The sequence below is a fragment of the Erpetoichthys calabaricus genome, chromosome 15 (assembly GCF_900747795.2).
Source record: "Erpetoichthys calabaricus chromosome 15, fErpCal1.3, whole genome shotgun sequence".
Lineage (NCBI taxonomy): Eukaryota > Metazoa > Chordata > Cladistia > Polypteriformes > Polypteridae > Erpetoichthys > Erpetoichthys calabaricus.
The window spans coordinates 102,570,757-102,593,222 of record NC_041408.2 but is presented as its reverse complement, the minus strand read 5'-3'; the positions used below and the strand labels follow the sequence as shown (position 1 = coordinate 102,593,222).

The window sequence follows — 22,466 nt, the reverse complement described above, 5'->3', positions numbered from 1 at the left end:
AGCTTTGTGCCGCGGTGCTTCGCATACTTAAAAGCCAAACAGCCCTATTGATTTGTTTGCTTTTCTCTATCTTTCTGACAGTCTCTGCTCCTGACGCGCACTCCTTTGAAGAGGAAGATATGTTTGCATTCTTTTAATTGTGAGACAGAAATGTCATCTCTGTGTTGTCATGGAGCACAGTTTAAACTTTTGAAAAACAGACAAATGTTTGTTTGCAGTGTTTGAATAACGTTCCTGTCTCTCTACAACCTCCTGTGTTTCTGCGCAAATCTGTGACCCAAGCATGACAGTATAAAAATAACCATATAAACATATGGTTTCTACTTCGCGGATTTTCTTATTTCGCAGGTGGCTCTGGAACGCAACCCCCGCGATGGAGGAGGGATTACTGTATCTGTAATTAACTTAGACCACTTTGCAGAGATCTGTTTTCAATTAGACATTATATAGTCTTTAAGTGTCAAAAAAACAAACAAATGAAATGGACTGTGTATACCAATAAAATGTGAAGTTGCCAAATATTTGAAAACTATTTATAGACGCTGTCTATTCTGGACAAAAGGTGGCTACACACCAGCAATAAGCTCTGCAGTCCTGAGGTGAGAATGGTGCCCACTGTGCTCCTGTAGAATCTGGTGAGTACAGATGGAGTTATCTGAGATGTCTGAGAAAGTAAGCCTTCTTGATGAGCCAGTAAAAACTCATTCTGTGAAAGCCTTTTCAGAAGGCCTTAAACAGTCCGACGTGCAACGCTTATCCCCCTCTTAGAACAGTTTATATGCCCATCTTAGATGTTTTAAGGGGTGGGAGCAGCAATAAGAAAGTTACCACTCAACTGACCTTATTACATTATTAGGACTGAAAGTCTGTCTGTTAATAAAGTAGCCCAGCCTTAGTACATGGCATTCAGCCCCTACAGTATATGTGTGGCACCATGAACCTTTTGACTCAACAACAGATGGAAGGCGGGTACCTAAGTGGGGAACACTAAGGAACTTACAAGTCAAAGAGAGAAAGAGATGAGCTCTTGTGCACCAGGGTGCAGTGCAGTACAGGGTCACCAACTGGATGCAGCACAGGGACCTCCTAAACCATAGGAAGATTTCTCTTCTCACATACGCATATGTAAGGGTACGCTGCCTTGGAATTTCATAGAATGGCAAGCACTGAAAAGATCAAATATAAACTGAGGGACTCCATGCTGGGAATATAGTCTGGCCCTGGACTGATACTGCATGTCTGGGTCCTGCTTAGTAAAGCTGAGGTTGTTAAAGGGCATCCCATGTCACACAGTCTCCTTTCTAGATGCCTTCCTGCTGACAGGATCCATCAGCATACCGCAGTGCCAGACTCTAGGAAGTGCTGCGCTGTTGCTAGGCTACATGTTTCTGCTGAGGAGCTGCACTGCGGCACACAGCTGGGCATTCGAATCCTGCTGATGTGCAACACTGTGAAGAGGTTGGGCCTGATGTACAATCTGGGGTGAGCCCACCCTCGCGTGTTCACTCTTATGCTCCGTCTGTGATGCGAGGCCCACTCACCCAAGGAACAAGAAGTACCTTCCACCTTGTCAACTTGTCAAACATCAAGTAATTAGAGAGACAACACAAAAGTCACCTGCTGTACAGTACATGTCATTCTGTCCAGTCCGACTAGAATTCTCTCTCAAGCCTGACTCATTTGCTCCTTCAAGTTCACTTCAAATCTTACTGGTGCCAGCCTTTACTGCACCCCTCAGACACTTACAGGGACATGTCCTGTGCACATCCCTCTGCCTAAATAAATCAGGGAGACTGATCCTGTTGTGGATAACAGACAGCATGATACCAATTCTGGGCACAGGATCAGTGGGAACAAGCTCTTGTATAAACTCCATGCAGCTCCATGTCACAAATAAGGGCATGTGTGCATGTGCCTGGTTGTTGGAATTACTGGCAAATATAGATAAATGATACGGATGAGGATGCCAAACATTATAGAGAGGAATGGCTACAGTAGGAGTACCCAGCAGGGGATACAGCTCAGTGGCAGGATGGCATGACATGGTAACCAGCAGAGAACTAGAATAAATAATAAGAGATGTTACTGCGCCCACTCAGCGCCACCACCACTTACAGTGAGCAAAGGTGCTGCTGTTTCCTTTTCTTCTTTTCTTTCCAGAATAAATCATGTCTATATATGTTAAAAGGGTATAAGAATTTCAACTGAATTTCAAGTCATAAGCCATTGTTACATGCTTAGATTTTAACACCAAGACGTGAGGGGACTAAGCTAGAGAAGATAATAATAATAATAATACGTTTTATTTATATAGCACCTCTCCCATGCTCAAGGCTCTTCATAGTGTCTCAGAAAGAACAGCAGGATAAGCATAACATTGGATACAAATATTTTCTGCATAGAACACTAAAACAAATAAATACAGGAGTCATGAAACATCCATCCATTTACCAACCCACTGAATCTGAACACAGGGTCACGCTGGAGCCAATCCCAGCCAACACAGGGCACAAGGCAGGAACCAATCCCGGGCAAGGTGCCAACCCACCGCAGGACACACACAAACACACCCGCACACCAAGCACACACTAGGGCCAATTTAGAATCACCAATCCATCCATCCATCCATCCATTTTCCAACCCGCTGAATCCGAACACAGGGTCACGGGGGTCTGCTGGAGCCAATCCCAGCCAACACAGGGCACAAGGCAGGAAACAATCCTGGGCAGGGTGCCAACCCACCGCAGTTAAAAGGCAGGGAACCAATCCCGGGCAAGGTGCCAACCCACCGCAGGACACACACACACACCAAGCCCAATTTAGAATCGCCAATCCACCTAACCTGCATGTCTTTGGACTGTGGGAGGAAACCCACGCAGACACGGGGAGAACATGCAAACTCCATGCAGGGAGGACCCAGGAAGTGAACCCAGGTCTCCAGATCTCCCAACTGCGAGGCAGCAGCGCTACCCACTGCACCACCGTGCCACCCTCATGAAACATTATATAGAAAATAAACAAGAATTAGTCAGTCAGTCATTTGCTAACCCGCTCAGTCCTGAACAAGGTCACGGGGGTCTGCTGGAGCCTATCCCAGCTAGCAGATAGTGCAAGGCAGGAACAAACCCTGGACAGGGCAGCAGTCCATCACAGGGTGAACACACACACAACAATCACACATTAAGGCCAATTTAGGACTGCCAGTTCACCTAACCTACCCCACCTACCAAGAGGGAAAACCTAAGCCCAACTAAGCAGCAATAGGATAGCCCCAAAGGCACCAGGTAAAACCTCCAGAGAGCCTGGGGCCTCCGGTGGGCCTACCCATCTCAAAAACCATAACCTACATGTCTTTGGACTGTGAGAGGAAACCCACACAGACATGGGGAGAACATGCAAACTCCACGCACGGAGGACCCAGGATGTGAGCCTTGGTCTCCTTCAATAAACCAGAGTAAAGTGCAACACTTGAAGAAAAGCCTGATCATATAACATCATTTGTGAAATAAAAAACAAACACAAAATGTCCCTGTGCATCTGCAGTAAACTGACAAAAGGGGTACAATGCCAGGTTAAGTTAAAAGTCTTCCCCTACAGATGAGTTTTAAGTTGTTTTTTAAAAGAATGAATGGAGTCAGCTGATCTAATTCATTTCGGGAGCAGAAGGCCCTGTCACCCATAGAGTGCAGGTTAGTGTGGGGCACAACAAGATGGCCAGAATCAGAGGACCTTAGTTGGGGAACAGGAGGACAGTGATTTAGAAGGTCACTGATGTATTCCGGTGTGAGGCCATTTAAAGCTTTGTAGGTTAATAACAGAATTTTATATTCAGTCATGTAAGACACAGGGAGCCAGTGGAGGCAAAGCAGGATGGGTCATGTGTTCCCACTGCTGCATGTCCAAGTTAGGACTCTCGCTGCAGAGTTTTGAATCAACTGGAGCTCAATCTGAAGCACTCTTCCTCCATTAACATAACATATTCAATCACAGGAGGCGCAATGGTAGCGCTGCTGCTGCTTTGCAGTAAGGAGACTGTAGAAGATTGTGGGTTCACTTCCCTGTTCCTCCCTGTGTGGATAGTGCTTTTTTGTACTGAGAAAAGCGCTATATAAATGTAATGAATTATTATTATTATTATTAAAATGAATTAACTGCAGGGTTGTACAGGGCAAGGGCAAAGCAGGGAACAACCCCAGACATGTGCCAGTCCATTGGAAGAAACCTGATAGTCATAAAGATAACATATGGTGGCCCTGAAAGACATAGCAGCAGCTTTAATTAAGCCTGTCAGCCTCTGCACAGTAAAAGAATCCTGGCCGATATGGAGGAGTCGCTGATTTTGAGAAGCTGATGGTCTTATACTACGTCCACATTGCTACGTTTTCATTTAAAAATGATATTTTTAAACAAGCATTTTCAAATAGTTAACGAAAGTATCTCTGTCCATACTAACACATATGATATAGACGCTTGCCCACACTGGGCATGTGTGCATTTGTAGGACAATCCTTGAAGGGATGGTAACACTGTAGGCCACGGGATCTGTAGCAAAACTATAGCAATTGGTAAATTATTCGCCTTTTGTATATGTATGCAGCACTCAGACAGTACAGAACACAATATAGATGCATACAAGTAAAAAACGCAATAAGCAACTTGGAAAGCAACCTCTATTTTTGCTATGTTGAAATATGGCTTTCTTCCATGATGGGATACCAATCAGGGAATTAGAAGTTGTAATGAACAGGATCCAATAAGGGAAAGGCTATGTAATAAGCACAAACTAATCAGAGTGCAATTAGAGTTTACGTTTTCAAAAGTCTACATTTCCAGCTGCCCCCCGAGATGGCGTTTTCAGAAAATCATAGTATGGATGAAAGGCAAAAACGGAGACAAATGTCTGCATTTTTAAAGGAAACATAGAGGTGTGGACATGGCCTTAGAAGCAGACGAGGACTACAAGGACTGGATAGAATTAAAAGAGTTTGTTAATGTGAGAGATATTCCACAACTGCAGCCCCCTTGTGTTGGCTCGTGGTAACAGAATCAGGGTGTTGTGCCCAGGGCAGTGTACATGGAGACATGACAGAAATTTAAAAGGCTTCGCCACATTAAGTGGCATCGGTACCATCCCATGACAACAATCCAGATCATGAAGATAATAATAAAGGCAGATCTCTGGCACAGGCAGAAGCCCCCATACTCTGTGTGGCTAACATGTCCTCTGTGGTGTAAGCATGGATTTTCATTTCAGGGGTTCTGCCTTTGTTTCACCATCATGCTGTCAGCTAAATTTAATTGCTCCCTGTGCTCTTCCCTTCCCAATATCAATACTTTATAGATTTAATGTCTTTTGCTGAGCACATGCACGACAATGAGCTGACAGTACAGGCCTCTGAGTAAATGAATCCAACGAGAGTTACGTGACAGCATTTTATAAAATCCTTTGAGCAATACTACTGCCTCTCGACGCCTCGTCTCTCTCTGTTAGTTGAGGGTCACCTCACGTCCCAAGACATATGGTAGTCACTACTGAATCTTAAGTATTCCTTTCAAGCATTCTCCTTTTTAGGTCTTCAAAATAATAGAAAGGAAAAAAAAACAGTGTGTTAATTCTTGATTTTTTTTCCCTTTCCCCAAATGGTAGCACAACAGCACTTCAAACTAACCACTGTCTGTCCCTTGGGCAATAAGATTTGCAGCTAGTCATTAACTTTAGCGCCCTGTCAGCCACAAATTGAGTTTTAAAATATCCCTCCCATTTCTCGCTGCCCTCCAAAGGACCTGAGTAAAGAAGATAATTCTCCAATTTATTTAGCAGAAGAGAGACATCTGCAGCTGGCTTTCTGGATCTGGGATGCAATGAGACGAAGGTAAGGGAGGAGGGAGGGGAGTGGAACGATGGAACTGAGGTTGGGCTTTAATCTCTGCCTAGGCCCCATTAAAGAGCTACCATACATTAAAAGGCACTATAACTCGGCTACTATTGCTACCTTCAGGTTATATCTGTCTTTGTATAATACCAGAGTGGGATGAAAACAGTCATTGGCCTTTTGTGTTCTTTTCTTTTAGTTTACAGGTCCGTGACAGAGGAGACATCCTTTGGAGTGGACAATAGAAGTTAAGGTTAGAAGTCACCTGGATGTCCATGGATGACAAGCAGTGCTTTATGTGCTCTAGCATGTGACATCACTGAAGGCTTGTTAATAAATTCTTCCCCTTTGTGTCTCAAGCTTATCATTCAAGTTACTTAAATGGTACTGAGCAGGGTGGTGTGGAAAAAGTGTCCAATCCCGACTCCAACTCCAGAAATTTAAAAACTCTGACCCCCATTCCAACTTTAGTATATGACATGTGTGTAGCCTCAGCTTTTATAGGAGACATTACCATTCTGTAATGATTGGTTGGTAATTATTAATCTACAGTACTGTAAATTGCCATGTACTTCTTTACCTCATATAATACTGTATATTGAAAATCAGAGTGCTACCAAATGACAATATGTGCTAGAGGTGACTATCCAGACTGGGATTCTGAGGGACTTGACATAAAAATTTTGGGTACGGAACATTTGAATCCTCAAGTAGGCAACAATTTATTTGATTCTGATTTGATTTGCTTTGATATTGGTCACCTGAATTGAAAAATGTGGGGTGACAGTTATCTATATTGTGCTTTGAATATTAACAAAAACTAATATAGTATAAATTAACACCTTGTTTAAATTCTAAAAGTCCAACCATTAAGCTTTACAGCTTTGACAAGGACATTTCTGAACACCAGATATTCAAGTCACATTGAGAAAATGGAGCAGGAAAAGGTAAATGAAAAATAACCAGTATATAATAAAAAGGTATGGAAACTGGACATTTGAAGCAGGTTTTACCGGTTTGGGATACAGATGGAAAGTTTCTGAACGATCCAATTTATGTTCAGTGCTCCTTGACCAAACCATTTTAATTTTCAGAGAGAAGCAACATGTGTTCCTGGCTAAAATGGACCAAGGTAAAAAGTGAACTTCTGTGGGAAACGCTTATCCCTGTGATTTTGTAGCTGGTTGAAGGCTCTGTGCAGCTTACTAAATACTTCATTGACATGGCTATGAAACACAGCAGATTTGTTTTGTTAAAATAAACATCCTCTTTAAATTACTTTTATTACTTATTTACTTGGGACAAGTTCCTTAGAAAAGAGGGTAGCAAGGAGGAGTAGTCAGAATATTTGTTGGAACAGGATTGAGAAAGCAGCCCCATACCCAACTCACAATGTTTGTGTGTAAAATACACAAACAGCAACTCCCTGTAGCTGCACTGGCACACACTGTCACGCCATAACTTTATTTGCATGCCTTACTTGTACTGCACGGCTCAAAACATGTGGTATCCCATGAGCCACCATTGCAGGTACCGCCATTTAAAAGGTGTCAACACTCTTGTAAAGGAATTAAGTGTAAGACAAATTGAATTTGCAGTTCATTAATCTGACTCCACAAACCTGGTCTGAGTAAAGACTCCAAGAGAACTAGAAGGCTGAAAGCAATCTCTCAAGGAGCAGAGTACTGGCAGTTCTGAGCTATACGCTCACCGGCCACTTTATTAGGTACACCTGTTCAACTGCTTGTTAACACAAATATCTAATCAGCCAATTGCAAGGCAGCAAGTCAATGCATTTAGTCATGTAGACATTGTGAAGACCACCTGCTGAAGTTCAAACCGAGAATCAGTTTGGGGAAGAAAGGGGATTTAAACTGATTTGAACATGGTATATTGTTGGTGATAAACAGGCTGGTCTGCGTATTTCAGAAACTGCTGATCTACTGGAATTTTCACGCACACCAGTCTCTAGGGTTTACAGACAAGGGTTTAAAAATATCCAATGAGTGGCAGTTCTCCGGGTGACAATGCCCTGTCGATGCCAGAGGTCAGAGGAGAATGGCCAGACTGGTTCAAGCTGATAGAAAGGCCAACAGTAACTCAAATAACCACTCATTACAACTGAGGTAAGCAGAAGAGCTGATAAAGTGACCGGTGAGTGTATAGTGCCTCTCATTATTATTGTTAGGATTTGGGCACAGCCGCTAATTAAAATGAAACTGATGATAAGGAATACTCAAAGTGATTATGAAATTGAAAAAAGAAGAAGAAATAATTACAATACAAACCAAACAATAATCAACATGGAAAGAAAATTAGATAGATAGATATGAAAGGCACTATACAATAGATAGATAGATAGATAGACAGACATAGAGTGAATGGCACTATGTAATTAGACAGACAGTGAATGGCACTATGTAATCAGACAGACAGACAGAGAATGGCACTATGTAATAGTAATTTAATTAACTTGTTGATTCGGTGGGCCTCTCTTGAAGTGATGTTACCAGCCCCAGCACACCACAGCGTAGAAAACTGTGCTGGCCATCACAGAGTTGTAGAAGATGGCAAGGATGTCACTACTTACATTAAAGGAGAACAGTCTCCTGATAAAAAGGTCTGCTCTGCCCTTGCTAATATATTCCATCTGTGTTATTAGAGCAGTCCAGGGCATCACTAATGTTGGTTCCCAAGTACCTGTAGCAGTGCACCACCTCCACATCCACTTTCCAAACAGTGACTGGGTATAGAGGCCCTTCGAAGTGGTGAAAGTAAATAATCAGTTCCTTAGTTTTGCTGACACTGACTTGAAGATAATTCTTTTTGCACCTCTCCTCACATGCACCTGTCTCACATGCTCTGTCTCATCTTTTTCTCAACCACTGGGTTGTTGGTACTGGTGGGTCACGAGTTGCTATTGTTTATAATCCTAGTAGATCACGGTGGGTCTTGAGTGGGTCGCCACTCCAATGATCACGCTCGATCCCCCAACACACTTTGATGATCATGCTCGATTCACCAAGGGGGAACCCATTCCCCACTGAAGGGTCGTGAAGTCACTTAGGTGGGGAAAAAGTGGGTCACAAAACCAGAAGGGTTGAGAAAAACATCTTGTCAATACACCCTATGAGTGCACAATTATCAGAGAATTTCTGCAAATGACATAACCTGGTGTTATATTTATAGTCAAGGGGTACAAGGCATAGCAGACAAACATTTTTAGGGCTCTAAAGCTTAAACTGTGTTGGAATCCAGCAACAAGGTCTGGGTACCCACTGTTATCTTCTTCAATATGGTTGCTCCACAATAGATCACCACAAATGTATTTTTTGATACTTTAATTACTATTATTTTGCACTGATTTGCACTATATTATTAATATTATTATTTTTTAAAAAACCCTTTTCATATAGTAGCCACCCAAAAATTTTAAGCAATGTGGACTAATGTCACTTCTGGGGCCCCTCTGTAATTTGGGGCCCTGAATCATAAGCTTCTTTAGTTTCATATGTCACAAACGTACGAATAGAGGCAGCTGAAAGGCTTAACGACGGGTAGTAACATATCTGCCTGGGGGGCAGCGGGGTGCACTGACTCTTTTTCTAAGTCTCCGGCAGACCCTTCCTGGGAAATCCCACCATGAGCCGCTATGTCAGCATGGGACACATCATTTCCGGTCCCGGACCCGAGGATGACATCACTTCCCCCAGACTCCCTATAAAACTTCACTCCCATCCTCTAGATTTTAGTTCTGTTTTGGACCCTGTCTTGTAAACACTACTCGCTGTAAAACCTTTTTGCTTTTGCAGCCAGGAACACATTATACAGGTGGCTGCCCCAAACCTTTGCAATGTCTGATGTCCTTCCTTGTTACACACAGTAGATCTGTTTCCGCAGTAAAAGGTGATCAGAAAAGGTGACAGGCCTATTCCCTGTGGTGCTCCAGTGTCATTCAAATCCGTATCAGAGACACAGTCCTTGAGTCACACAAACTGTGGTCTGACCTACAGAGAGTCCATTATCCAGGACACCATAGGCCCATCCACCTGAATTCCTCTGAGTTTACACCTTAACAGGGATGGCTGGATGGTATTGAAGGTGCTGGAGAAATAAAAACAAACATAATCCTCATAGTGCTGCCAGCTTTCTCCATGTGTGAATGAGCTTTTTGGAGTAGTTAGATTAGCATTAAATCATTAAATAAAACATCAGAAAATAATCTTGCCTGAAGAAGGGGCCTGAGTTGCCTCGAAAGCTTGCATATTGTAATCTTTTTAGTTAGCCAATAAAAGGTGTCATTTTGCTTGGCTTTTCTCTACATTCATAATGGCTAACACGGTACAACACCCTAGTACTAAAGGATAATAAATAAACATTAAAGGGAAATTTCGACCTAACACACAATGCCAAAGCCTAAAAGCAAAAACTGAAGAAACTAAAAAAGAATCTAAATTTGTTCAGCCTAAAGCCAAAAACACTAACACTAAAAGAAATCCTCAAGGTTAACCTCATATCCAAAACAGCCTGAGAAATCGACACTGAAAGTAAGAACTCTAATGTGGACTCTGAAGGAGAGTCGCTTGGCACGATGACAACACGCAATGCCTCGGTAGTAAGCCGAGTTAGCACAGCTCTTTTATTAGCCTTCAGGTGACTGCTATAATTGGCAGCACCATAATTTGCAACCATATTTCATTAAGCTGAACCACAAAACATAACAAATAATAAACAGTAAAAGAACAAAAAAAGGAAAAGAAATGTAGTGCCGGGGTCAGACTATGTCCAAACCATGATAGTGATATGGAGTTTCAACTAAACACAAAGGAATCACCAGGGAGTCAAGAAGTTGCATCAGGTCGGAGTAGCAGTCAGTTCACGGATCTGGACACAGAAGCTAGTGCTGGGAGCTTACCTCCGTGTGCCAGTCCAGCACTTACTAGCGTAGTCACAGTGTTTTAAAGTCCCTTAAGAACACTAAAGAAAGAGAGGGAACATAAAGGACTAGTTAACGTAACTCCTAAAGGCCACGAGAAGGTACCACATGCTTACTCTGATAAGTGGGACCATATGGCCCCTTAAAGAAAACACAACAAAATGTTTTCTAACTTGTTTAATCAAATTCAAGGATGCTGGGATGCTGGTCTATCCAACGGAGGACCCAATCCTGTGCAGGGTGCCACTCAATCACAGGACCCAGGTAGACATGGCACAGACATGGTAGAGGAAGCTCTGGTCTGTCGTGCTTGTACCTATAGAGGACCTGCTCTGAACCCTAAGGTGATTCTGAGGCTTGGCCAGAAGTAAATTTAAGATGGCTTTAGGGAGTACCTCCTTTTAGGGGAAACCAGATCTGGAAGTAAAAGAAAAGTAAATTAAAGGCTCGAACAAAAGTGGAGAGAGGTGGTGTGATCTTATAAAAGAGAGTAAAATAGTGAGAAAAGGATGAGTCGTATGGGATTTTGTAAGGGGGGAGCCCGCCTACCGGACCTCCAGTTATAAAAGACCAATGCAGAGCAACAGCGGGACTTCCTGTGGTTTTTGAATGCTTCCTGTGTTACATTATAGTTTCTCCTTTATCATCCCATACACATACCATTTTTTTTTTTTTTTTTGTTCTTTATTTCGCCTTATGCAATTTCTTGTATTAGGAATTTGGTAGTTTTCGCATACCCCTTGGGGTCAGAGCGCAGGGTCAGCCATTTTACAGCGCCCCTGGAGCAATTACAGGTTAAGGGCCTTGCTCAAGGGCCCAGCATTTTGGTGAGGATTATTCCATACATGAAGAGATAGAGGGCGGCACGGTGGCGCAGTGGGTAGCGCTGCTGCCTCGCAGTTGGGAGATCTGGGGACCTGGGTTCAATTCCCGGGTCCTCCCTGCGTGGAGTTTGCATGTTCTCCCCGTGTCCGCGTGGGTTTCCTCCGGGTGCTCCGGTTTCCTCCCACAGTCCAAAGACATGCAGGTTAGGTGGATTGGCGATTCTAAATTGGCCCTAGTGTGTGCTTGGTGTGTGGGTGTGTTTGTGTATGTCCTGCGGTGGGTTGGCACCCTGCCCGGGATTGGTTCCTGCCTTGTGCCCTGTGTTGGCTGGGATTGGCTCCAGCAGACCCCCGTGACCCTGTGTTTGGATTCAGCGGGTTGGAAAATGGATAGATAGATAGATAGATAGATAGATAGATAGATAGATAGATAGATAGATAGATAGATAGATAGATAGATAGCTGCTCCTCTGTCTGGAGATGATACTGTTCAGTGGATGCAGTGGATTCTCCATTATTGACAGGAGCCTGCTCAGTGCCCATCGCTCTGCCACGGATGTCAAGCTGTCCAGCTCCAGGCCTACAATAGAGCCTGCCTTCCTCACCAGTTTGTCCAGGCGTGAGGCGTCCCTCCTCTTTGTGCTGCCTCCCCAGCACACCACCACGTAGAAGAGGGCGCTTGCCACAACTGTCTGAGAACATCTGCAGCATCTTATTGCAGATGTTGAAGGACGCCAGTCTTCTAAAGAAGTATAGTCGCCTCTGTCCTCTCTTGCACAGAGAATCAGTATAGGCAGTCCAGTCCAATTTATCATCCAGCTGCACTCCCAGGTATTTATAGGTCTGTACCCTCTGCACAGTCACCTCTGATGATCACAGGGTTCATGAGGGGCCTGGTCCTCCTAAAATCCACCACCAGCTCCTTGGTTTTGCTGGTGCTCAGTTGTAGGTGGTTTGAGTCGCACCATTTAACAAAGTCCTTGATGAGGTTCCTATACTCCTCCTCCTGCCCACTCCTGATGCAGCCCACGATAGCAGTGTCGTCAGCGAACTTTTGCACATGGCAGAACTCCGAGTTGTATTGGAAGTCCGATGTATATAGGCTGAACAGGACCGGAGAAAGTACAGTCCCCTGTGGCGCTCCTGTGTTGCTGACCACAATGTCAGACCTGCAGTTCCCGAGACGTACATACTGAGATGCCACAGGGCACTCTCCTATCACATTAGAAACTGTGCCAAAATACTTTTACACAGGAGTGGTGTAACTGCCAAGGCATTGGACCTTAAACCACAAGGCTATCAATTCAGTTCCCCCCTGTGACTCACGGTGTGATGCAGACCAACTAACTTGCCTGTGCCTCAATGCATCCTGATCTCTCAGATAAATGTGTCAGACACATATAATAATAATTACTATAATATGTCTACAGATGCACAGTACTACCTCACTTGGGGCCACATGCCAGCCTGGTGCTGTAGAGCAAATGTCCATGGGCTTTAAGTCACACTGAAGCTCTGCTGACTCACAGCTCTGGAGGTCACGAGTGTAGCGCCTGTAACTCATCTCAAACCTCCAGCTCCAGGTCTCCTGTCTAGAGGTGTGCTGCCCACAACATAATTCTTAGTTACTCAGCAGTTTTACAGCTAAAGAAATAAAATATAAAAGGCCAAAAGAAAAACCATTTAAGAGCTTGAGGTTGAAATAAAAGAGCCACATATTTAAACCTCAGGGCCTGACGGCAGTCTCTAAAGTGATTTGGGAATCTGTTATGGCTGTGTGCCGGAGGGCAGGCAAGTGATTAGGTCTCCAGTTTTACACTGCCAACTGCTGGATTCACAGGGCCTCTAAGGACTCACCTGGCTGCTGAAAAGTGAACATATACTTGTGCATTTGTTGCTTGCTTCAGAAAACAAACCCCTCATTTGGTGCACAGGCCATTACTTGGCTATGAGTCTAAAAGCATAGAGTCACCTAAACAATCTGCCTTGTCACGTGAGGCCAGTTAGTACAACAAAGTGAAGGAGATGAGGGTCATGGAACACACACACCTTAAATGTAGATATGAGGGCAAGGGCATTAGTCCACCTCGGCACTGCATGTATGATACTGGTGTTAATAAATACGAGTGGAGTCTAAGAATAACACATATCAACACCCGGCGATGGGCAACCAGTGGCAATAACAGTCAATAGATCCTGTGTAAGAAAAAACAGACTTGGTGTTTTGTCAGGAGACCTTGGAGAATATGTCAATAGACGTTCTTTTTTTTATCTAACACGTTTGAAAATTATACTAGCTGTAAAAAGCATGGCGTCCTAGAAACTATTGAAATCGTCAGAAAAAAAACTGAAATGTAGAGATGCCAGGTAATTGAAAGGAACTACTCTGGGTATCTCTCTCCTAGGAGGTTTCGTTTTGCCGACGTGCTCGCCTCGCTTGTGTATTAGTGGCGGGAGGAAAAGTAAAAGGGATACCGTTTTGCCAATGTGCTTGCCTTGCTTCTGTATTAGCAGCTCAGCGAGTGACTTTCTTCGGAGGTTTTGTTTTGCCAATGTGCTGGCCTCGCTTGCGTATCCTCGGAGGTGGAGCCCTTATTCTGACTCCACCTCTCACTTCCGGGACGGACAGACACACACACGTCCACGTGTAGACCTTTATATACAAGATTATTGCGGGATAGACTGGCATTATCCATTTTCCAAAAGTTTACAAAATATTACACAAATGTAAAGATGGACTAGTGCTGATTGACCAAGGAGAAGTTTCCAAGGGTATTGGTTGTCAACAGTTCATGACAGACTTAAAAATAAACCTTATATCTGAATGTAAGGGGTCTTCTACAATGATATCTTTAAATACAATAACCATTGTGTTCCCAAACCTGGGGGCAACTGCCATTACATCTAGGATTACAAGTGACAGCCTAGAATTACCCAGAACACAAAGGGGCACCCACCTTTTTCAGGTGATGCATTCCTCTCGTCTCCACAGCTCTCAGGACATGCCGCAGCTTCTGCTTGGCCTGCACCAGGTTGCTGCAGAAAAAGAAAAGCATTTTTTGATTGTTCTAGTTAATCTGGGTCATCATCCCAGAACTAAGCTCCCTCCGCGACTCAGACAGATGGTCAGATAAAGAGGAAAAGCAAGTAATTCTTCAGAAAACCCCCAAGAAACGTCAAATAAAATGAAAAGTCTGATACGCTTAACTGATAGAAATACGTAAGCATTCCACCTCATTAACACATATAAACAAACATCTATTTTAAAAATGTGAAAGAAAAAGTTATACAGTTACGTCATCCAGAGCTGCACCTACGGGTTTTGAAGTGTAAAAAAAAGATCTTCATTTAATTTTTAAAATTAAGCTTTTTATTTTACATACACTGTGTGACCAGGTGGCAAGGTGGTGTAGCGATGGCGCTGCTGCATTCTGGTAAAGACACCAGAGTTCATATCCTAGGTTCTCCTTTCATGGAGTTTGCATGTTCTCTCCGTGTCTACATGGGTTTCCTTCTGGCCTTTCGGTTTCCTCCAACAGGCCAAAGCCATGCAGGATATGTGGATTGGTAAGACTAAATTGACTGTGATTGGAGTGAGTGTGTGTGTGTATCACCCTATCTAGGGTTTTTCCTGCCTTGCACCCTGTGCTTGCTGAGTTAGGCTCCAACAACCCCCCATCTCTGTTCAAGACTAAGTGGGTTAGAAAAGAACTGATATACTGGGTGTGTGTTTACTGTATACACTTGAGAGTATACTTGAGAGTACACGACACGAGTGTCGCCCTTATTGGGGCTAATCAGGTGTACGCACTTTTGCATCCCCTTACGGAGATCGAAACACATATGTCAGCGCCTGAGGTGAAGCCTCTGATGCTGTGCCACGGTGACTAGTTTGCTTATTTGGCAGGGTGAAGATCAGAGTATTACATTCTTTTTTAAAGTCTGAATCACAATCTGATTATTAGGTAGTTATCTGGTGGTGACCTAATAATCAGATTGTGATTTAGACTTAAATATATACATATTTATTGTCACACACATGAACATGGGAGGAAGCTAAAAGGCTCGAATGGGTGTCATTACATGGCAGACCAGTGGAGGCAGTGTTCACTGATCCCTCCTCTCTTTCCTCTGCAGACCAGCCGAAGTTAATCCCACCTGGATCCAGGGATGGCACTTGCTGTTCCAGCGCAACTTCCCGTTTCTGGCCATTTTGACATCGCTTCCTGTTCCAGCCATTCTGATGTCACTTCCTCTGGCTCACCTATATAACCATCATTTTCATTTTCTCTCACAGTCCTGTTTTGGACTCCAGTCTGTAAAGACCTGTTTTTTTGCTAAATACTGGTTCCAAGTACACGGGGGAATTACCTGATTACCAAACCCTTTGCTGTCTCTTGTGTTCTCGGTTATCTCCACTATATATATATATATATATCCTTTCTAGCCTTGCAGAAAGGAGACCAGTGTTCACGCCCCATAGCCCTGATTTCCCATTTAAATCCTGAGCACTGCACTGTATGGAGTTTGCATGTTCTCCCCATGTCTATGTGGGTTTCCTCCTGGTTCTCCAGTTTCCTCCCACAGTCCAAAGCCATGCAGGATAGGTGGATTGGTGAGACTAAATTGGCTGTAGTGTGTGCTTGGTGTGTGTGTGTGTGTGTGTGTATCACCCTATCCAGGGTTTGTTCCTGCCTTGCACCCTGTGCTTCTTGGGTTAGGCTCCAACACCCCCGTGACCCTGTTCAGGACGAAGCGGGTTAGAAAAGGATTGATATACTGTGTGTGTGTGTATGTATAGCACTGCAATAAGGAGACCACTGATTGCGTCCCATAGCCCTGATTTCCAATTTAAGTCCTGAGCATTACAACTGAGTGTATGGGGTTTTCATGTTCTCCCCATGTCTGTGTGGATTTCCTCCAGTTGCTCTACTTTCCTCCCACAGTCCAACGATATGTAGGTTAGGTTAGGTGGATTGGCAATGCTAAATTGGCCCTAGTACATGTGTGTGCTGTGCTAGTGTGTTCATCCTGTAAAAGCCAGGTGCCCAATCCAGGGATTTTTCCTGCCTTGCATACTATGCTTGCTAGGATAGGCTCCAGCCCCTGTGAACTTACTCTGGTTTAAGTGGACTTAGAAAGTGGCATGGTATCCTTTCTAGTAAAATGGTTCACTAGTCTGTAAATCCCAGAAAATATCATATTCAGTCTCAAGCCCACTTGTTATGGCAGCACTGGGCACCAGTTCATCGCAGGGCTTGTTTAAAGTCTTTGGTCCATGCTGGTTCCATGGTGCACTGAGGTGCACACAATACTGGAACAGTGAAGTCATAATTGCTGTTTTTGATGTATACTCAAAGAAAGTTTTGTTTAAGAAGAGAAATTGACTATACGGGTCAAAGAACAGAATGTCAGATTTAGTTTTCTGTAGTTTAATGTTTTAGAACACTATCATTTTTTTAGTGTTCCATAACTCCATTTCATTTAATGAAAGGATTTGGTGCAGCTGGGTGTCAGGAGTTTCATATTGATAAGATACTTTCTGTGGTAGTAACCATGCACATAAACAAAAAAGCTACAAAAATGTAAGTTCAGTGATCTCCATAAGTGCTCGGACAAGGTAATGGAAATTGCTATGTTTGATACACGTTTATATATAGACCCACGCATGCACAATAGACAGGTGCCCTCAACTTCGGTGCTGGAGGCCCACAGTGGCAGCATGATCTTGTTTCTTTCCAATTTCTTAATCAGAATTTGTTCATTCGGTCATGTCAGGTCTTTCTCAGACTGAAGATTTAGCACCTCTGAGAATATCCTCCAAAAAATGCAAAGCCAAAGCAGATTAGAAATTCTCAGGCCTTTCTTTTAAAATATTTTATTAAATCTGACACTTCAGGTGTAAATATCACAGAATATATGGTAGGTTGATAGTTGCTTTGTCATTAGTATCTCATGACTAATTGGTATCTGGTTAATAAAACAAGAAACAATTAAAACAGTGAAGCAGTCTAAAACTAAAAGAAGCAATTAAGGGTTTGGAATGTTAACAACTGAGTGAACTTAAATGAAACATGTTGCTTGAGCAGTAATTGCTTAAAGTGCTAATAACTGGGCTTCTAATTAAGAAACTGGGCTGAAACAAAAAGCTGTGGTTATAGTGACCCTCCAGAGTATAACATGAGAACCTCTGAACTGAAGAAATACAGTATATTCTTGACAAAATAGACTGTTCTGGCCTCAAATCACCCCAACTCAGCTTGTAGCCTGCTGTGGCCGACTCACACCGGTAAATGTGGGGTTTGGGTGACCTCTAGTGGCAACAATTAGTAACATAAAAATGTTTTGTTCCTGCTTCAGTTGTGGTCAGTCTCAGTCCAGGAGTTGGCCACAGTGGCTGTAAGTCATTAATCAGTCAGTGGTTTGCTTATCTTATTAGCCTCCTGGTTTAGTTCACTTCTCACTTACAGCATACGGCATAAGGTTCTGAGAAACCCCTGTTAACCAAGAATTACATGTCATCAGCTTACACCTGAACATCCTATGGAGAGGAGAAATAAAGAGCTACCCCTTACTTTAACTACTGTGAGTTTGGAGTTAGGCAGAATCCCCAACATGAGAAAGATAGACATAGGTGGGCAGAAATAGGAGAAGACACCAAAGTGCCCCTGTCAAATTCTGGGTCACCTGCCCTCTCTTGTTCTAAAAATTTTGCCCATTTCTGTCCATGGTGCATTTCTCTCAATCATGTTGGTGCCCCGGTCTACAGCTTTTCTAGGGCTGCTCATGTCCTCCCACCTTAGGCAGTCAGGAGGTTTGAGCCATCTTCATCACTGACACTCCTGCCAAACATGATTTCATGAAGGCTGTCACTTTCAGTAAAACCATCTGTTTATCTATCTATTGTAAAAGGCGCTATATAGGCACCTGACCTGACAGAGACTCACACCGGAGGCACTTGTAAAAGCAAAGCACTTTTATTTTTCTTCACCTGTGGGGTACATTTTCCCTGTGATCCCCACAGGCACAACACAGTCCCCAATACACAAATAAAGCACACCACACTCCTTTTGCACCACCGCTCCTCATTCAAGCTTCGTCCTCCTCCTCCGACTCTGGCCATTGAGTGGTGGCTGCTGGCCCCTTTTATATTCCACCCGGAAGTGCTCCAGGTAGTTGACTGCCGAGTTTCCGGCTGCACTTTCAGGTGTGGCGAATATACTGCCCATACGGGCTCAGGAGTCCCAGCTGCAGCACCCCCTGGAGGTGCCTGTGGGACCCAACAGGGCTGCACCCAACTCCAATTCCCATGGAGCCCTTTGAGATCTATCTATCTATCTATCTATCTATCTATCTATCTATCTATCTATCTATCTATCTATCTATCTATCTATCTATCTATCTATCTATCTATCTATCTATCTATCTATCTATCTATCTATCTATCTATCTATCTATCTATCAGGACTACAACACCATAAACACTGAGCTAGGGTTTCAGTGAATTACTTTGTACAAAAAAATGGTGCTAAATACTATTCTGGGGCTTTAAAAATAAAACTAATTAAAAGTAAAAATATGTGCAGCTAAATATCCCCGTAATGCCAATCAATTAACCAGGCAATGTTTATGTTCATAGCCCACAGTTTTAATGTATATTTTAATGCCTTACAATCTCAAGTGCCGTACTGTATTTATAATAAAATTCTAATTGTTCTCTAAATGCATGTCTGGTCTACAAAATGGCTTGCAAATTTCTACTCCACTCTTTTAAAGACTCCTTTATTTTTACCTTTTACTTGCATTTCTACTCTTAAGGTATCTATGGTATTCCACTTTACCATTACTTACCACAAGTAAGTAACTCTACAGTACGTCTGTATATTTTGAGCCCACCGTATGTTATTTACAAATAAGCCACTTGCAGCAGATGTGTGACTCCGTGAAGGCAGCAGCAGATGACGCACAGCCTTACCCTTGTCTGAGGTGAGTGAGGTAGGCACTCTGCAGGGCCGCCTCCAAAAAGAACCCAAGCTCTGCTTCCATTGGGGACGCTGCCATCTTCATGCTTTTTGACTACAGGACAAAAAAACACAAACATAACTAACTATGCACATATAACAATAAAGATGCATATCGTAATCTTTTTAGTTAGCCAATAAAAGGTGTCATTTTGCTTGACGTCTCATTGCATCCATAATGGCTAACATGGTACAACACCCTAGTACTACTGCCAGACTCGAAAGATCTACAGAGATTGCCTTGTCCACTGAGTAGACTGCTGGGTAACCAGATGTTGGTACAATTGCTGATTCTCAGCCTTTGGCATTCCCAGGTTCACTATTCTAAAGTCAAAAAGGAGAGGTAGTTAATATATGTCTTCTCTCCCTTTATGGAGATCATTGGGGACGCTGCTCCCCTAATCCTAATCCCTGAAAAGTCACAACACTAAAAGAAGTTCACAGTGACTACAGGCTAATAAGAATACATTCAGACTGAAGTTAAAAGCAACTCAATTCTGATTCTTGGCTCGTATCTAAGCATCTGTGCTGATATCTGGAAGGTTGTCAGTTCATGTCCCATTACTGCCAAAAAGGATCCTACTTCGGTGGGCCCATGAGCAAGGCCCTTAATTTGAAAATTGCTTCAGGGCTCTGTAGAATGGCTGACCCTGCACTCTGACCTCCAAAGGTCATGTGAAAAGACAGTTTCACATTAGGGATTAATGAAGTACTGTATATCATCATCATCATCATCTAATTTTTAGTTTGACTTTGAAAATTACTTTTGCCAGTAACTAAAATCCAATAGACTGTGTATTGATAATCTACCCTGAATCTGTAAATTAAATAAAAATAATTCCTCATAGATGTGACCTAAGAGACAACCAAGAATACCAGCTGCACGCTAAATGCTGACTTTAAATTGTTTGCAGTGCAGGACTCTGAGAATTCGTCAGCTCATGATAGCAAGTCCTTGTCAGATCTGTACATAAAAACCGGGGGTCCTTAATTAAGAGCAACCAAGCTTCTTGACTTAACACATATACTGTATAAATGAAAGACCTGTGTGTATATGGAGCACTCTGCTCTGCTCATGCTCAATCACAGCCACTAGATGGCGCATATATTGCACTTTTACATCTTTTAGCATTTGCATGACTCTCACTTCTCACTACGAAAGACCTGTGTGTAGGAGACGCCACACAACAATGTGCAAGTGAAACTCCTCAGCAACACAATGCAAGGTTGAAGTTCTCACTAAAAACATTGTCTATCTGGAGGTATTTCCTCGAGACAAAGATTAATAGGACTCATATGCCAATGATAAGGCTAAGATATGGTATCACCAGTGTCTTCTTACGAAAGCCAATGGGGCAGCAAGCACAGGTGGGTCCACGTCCTCTGCACTGGGTAATGCTTAAGAGTTAGGTGACGCCTCTCCAACTTCATGAATATAATAAAACTACCAGGGAGTCTTCGGGTTGTCTTTTGTCCTAAACACCACACGCAGCTAGTCTTTATTTAAATAATTCGTTAACAAGCCCAAAAACTTGTTAAAAAAGTAAATTCTATTCTAAAAACTATATTAAACACAAGGAAGAGAGCTGTCCAAATTGCCTTAAATTAAATCAGAATGCAAAATAAATAACAAAACAACCAAATTTAGAAAAAAAAGGAACAAATAATTGATTAAGCAATAAATGAAACTACATTTAGAATGAAAGCAACAAAGGAAAAAGAGCACAAAAGAAAAGCGTGCAAAAACTCATGACAGCATGCTCTAGAATAGATACACAAACATGGGCAAACTCCATTAATACATGAAAAATGATCATTAAGTATCTAAAATAAGAAATCCCATAAGGCTGAAATGGTAAGAGTTAATTCAAAAAAGAAGAGCTACAACCAGTCAAAAATCTGAAACACCACCATCCCAAGGAGGCAAAGATAAGTAACTTGATAAATTCCTAAATGTCTACTCTATATATATAAAATCCTAAGCCTAAAAGTGCAACAATTCTGTGCAGTGATTTTATGGGGCGTTTTAATGTCACATTTTTTGTCACGCTTTAAATCTGGCTTATTTTAAAACCTACATACAGTATATATGTTTGGTATCATTCTTTTCAGAATTTATCAAACTTTAATATGATGTTGTTAGATTTTCAGATTCTTATTCCGTTTATAAATTATAAAGTAAAAAATATCAAGAACTCACGTACTGCAAGACGAGATTTTGTGCCAAAAGATTTAACCACGCCTGGGGCTGGAAATACAAGACAAAAAGTAGAACAGCTGCTGTACAGGCTTTTAAATGTTCAAAGTGCCACGCGACATGCAGATCACGCGGCACGGCAGCAGCAGCAAGCCAGCAGCTGACCGAGCAAAGAGGAGGTAAAAAAAACTATTTGTTTCATATTGTATCACCGTTTAAGAGGGGGTTTCAGAGGAGTCACCACGTCTCCTTGGGGTTTGTTCAGTCCCCCTCTTCACAACATAAGCGGAAGAGACGCGAAGTGGCTGGCACGTAGCACAGGCCAGGGGGGTGGATGAGCAAAGCGAGCAGGGGGTAACCCCCTAGTTTTCAAATAAATCCAAAGGGAAAAACAAAAATGGCCAAGTAGGGGAAATTATTGGTAAGTGGAGGAAAAACTACACCATACAGTAGACGCACAGTCATACAGGATCAATTCAAGAGGCGTCCATCAACTCAATCCACATAGGAAACAAAACCAACACAGAAACAAAGGGAACGTGCGGATTCCACATAATGACGGAACTAAGAATCAAAGCGGGACCCTGAAGATGTGCTGCACTACTAGTTTCAGAG

General features: G+C 42.8%; 1 protein-coding gene across 2 annotated transcripts in view; it reads right to left on the bottom strand.

Moving 5' to 3' along the window:
- ttc7a (tetratricopeptide repeat domain 7A) overlaps positions 1-22,466 on the bottom strand; it is a 425,510-nt gene that overhangs the window by 339,526 nt on the left and 63,518 nt on the right. For both annotated transcript variants that reach the window (XM_028820451.2, XM_051919615.1), the window contains exons 5-6: positions 19,609-19,709; positions 14,591-14,669 (exon numbers count right to left, since the gene is read on the bottom strand). In XM_028820451.2, the coding sequence (XP_028676284.1) occupies positions 14,591-14,669; positions 19,609-19,709 (180 nt within the window). The remainder of the gene's footprint in view (positions 1-14,590; positions 14,670-19,608; positions 19,710-22,466) is intronic.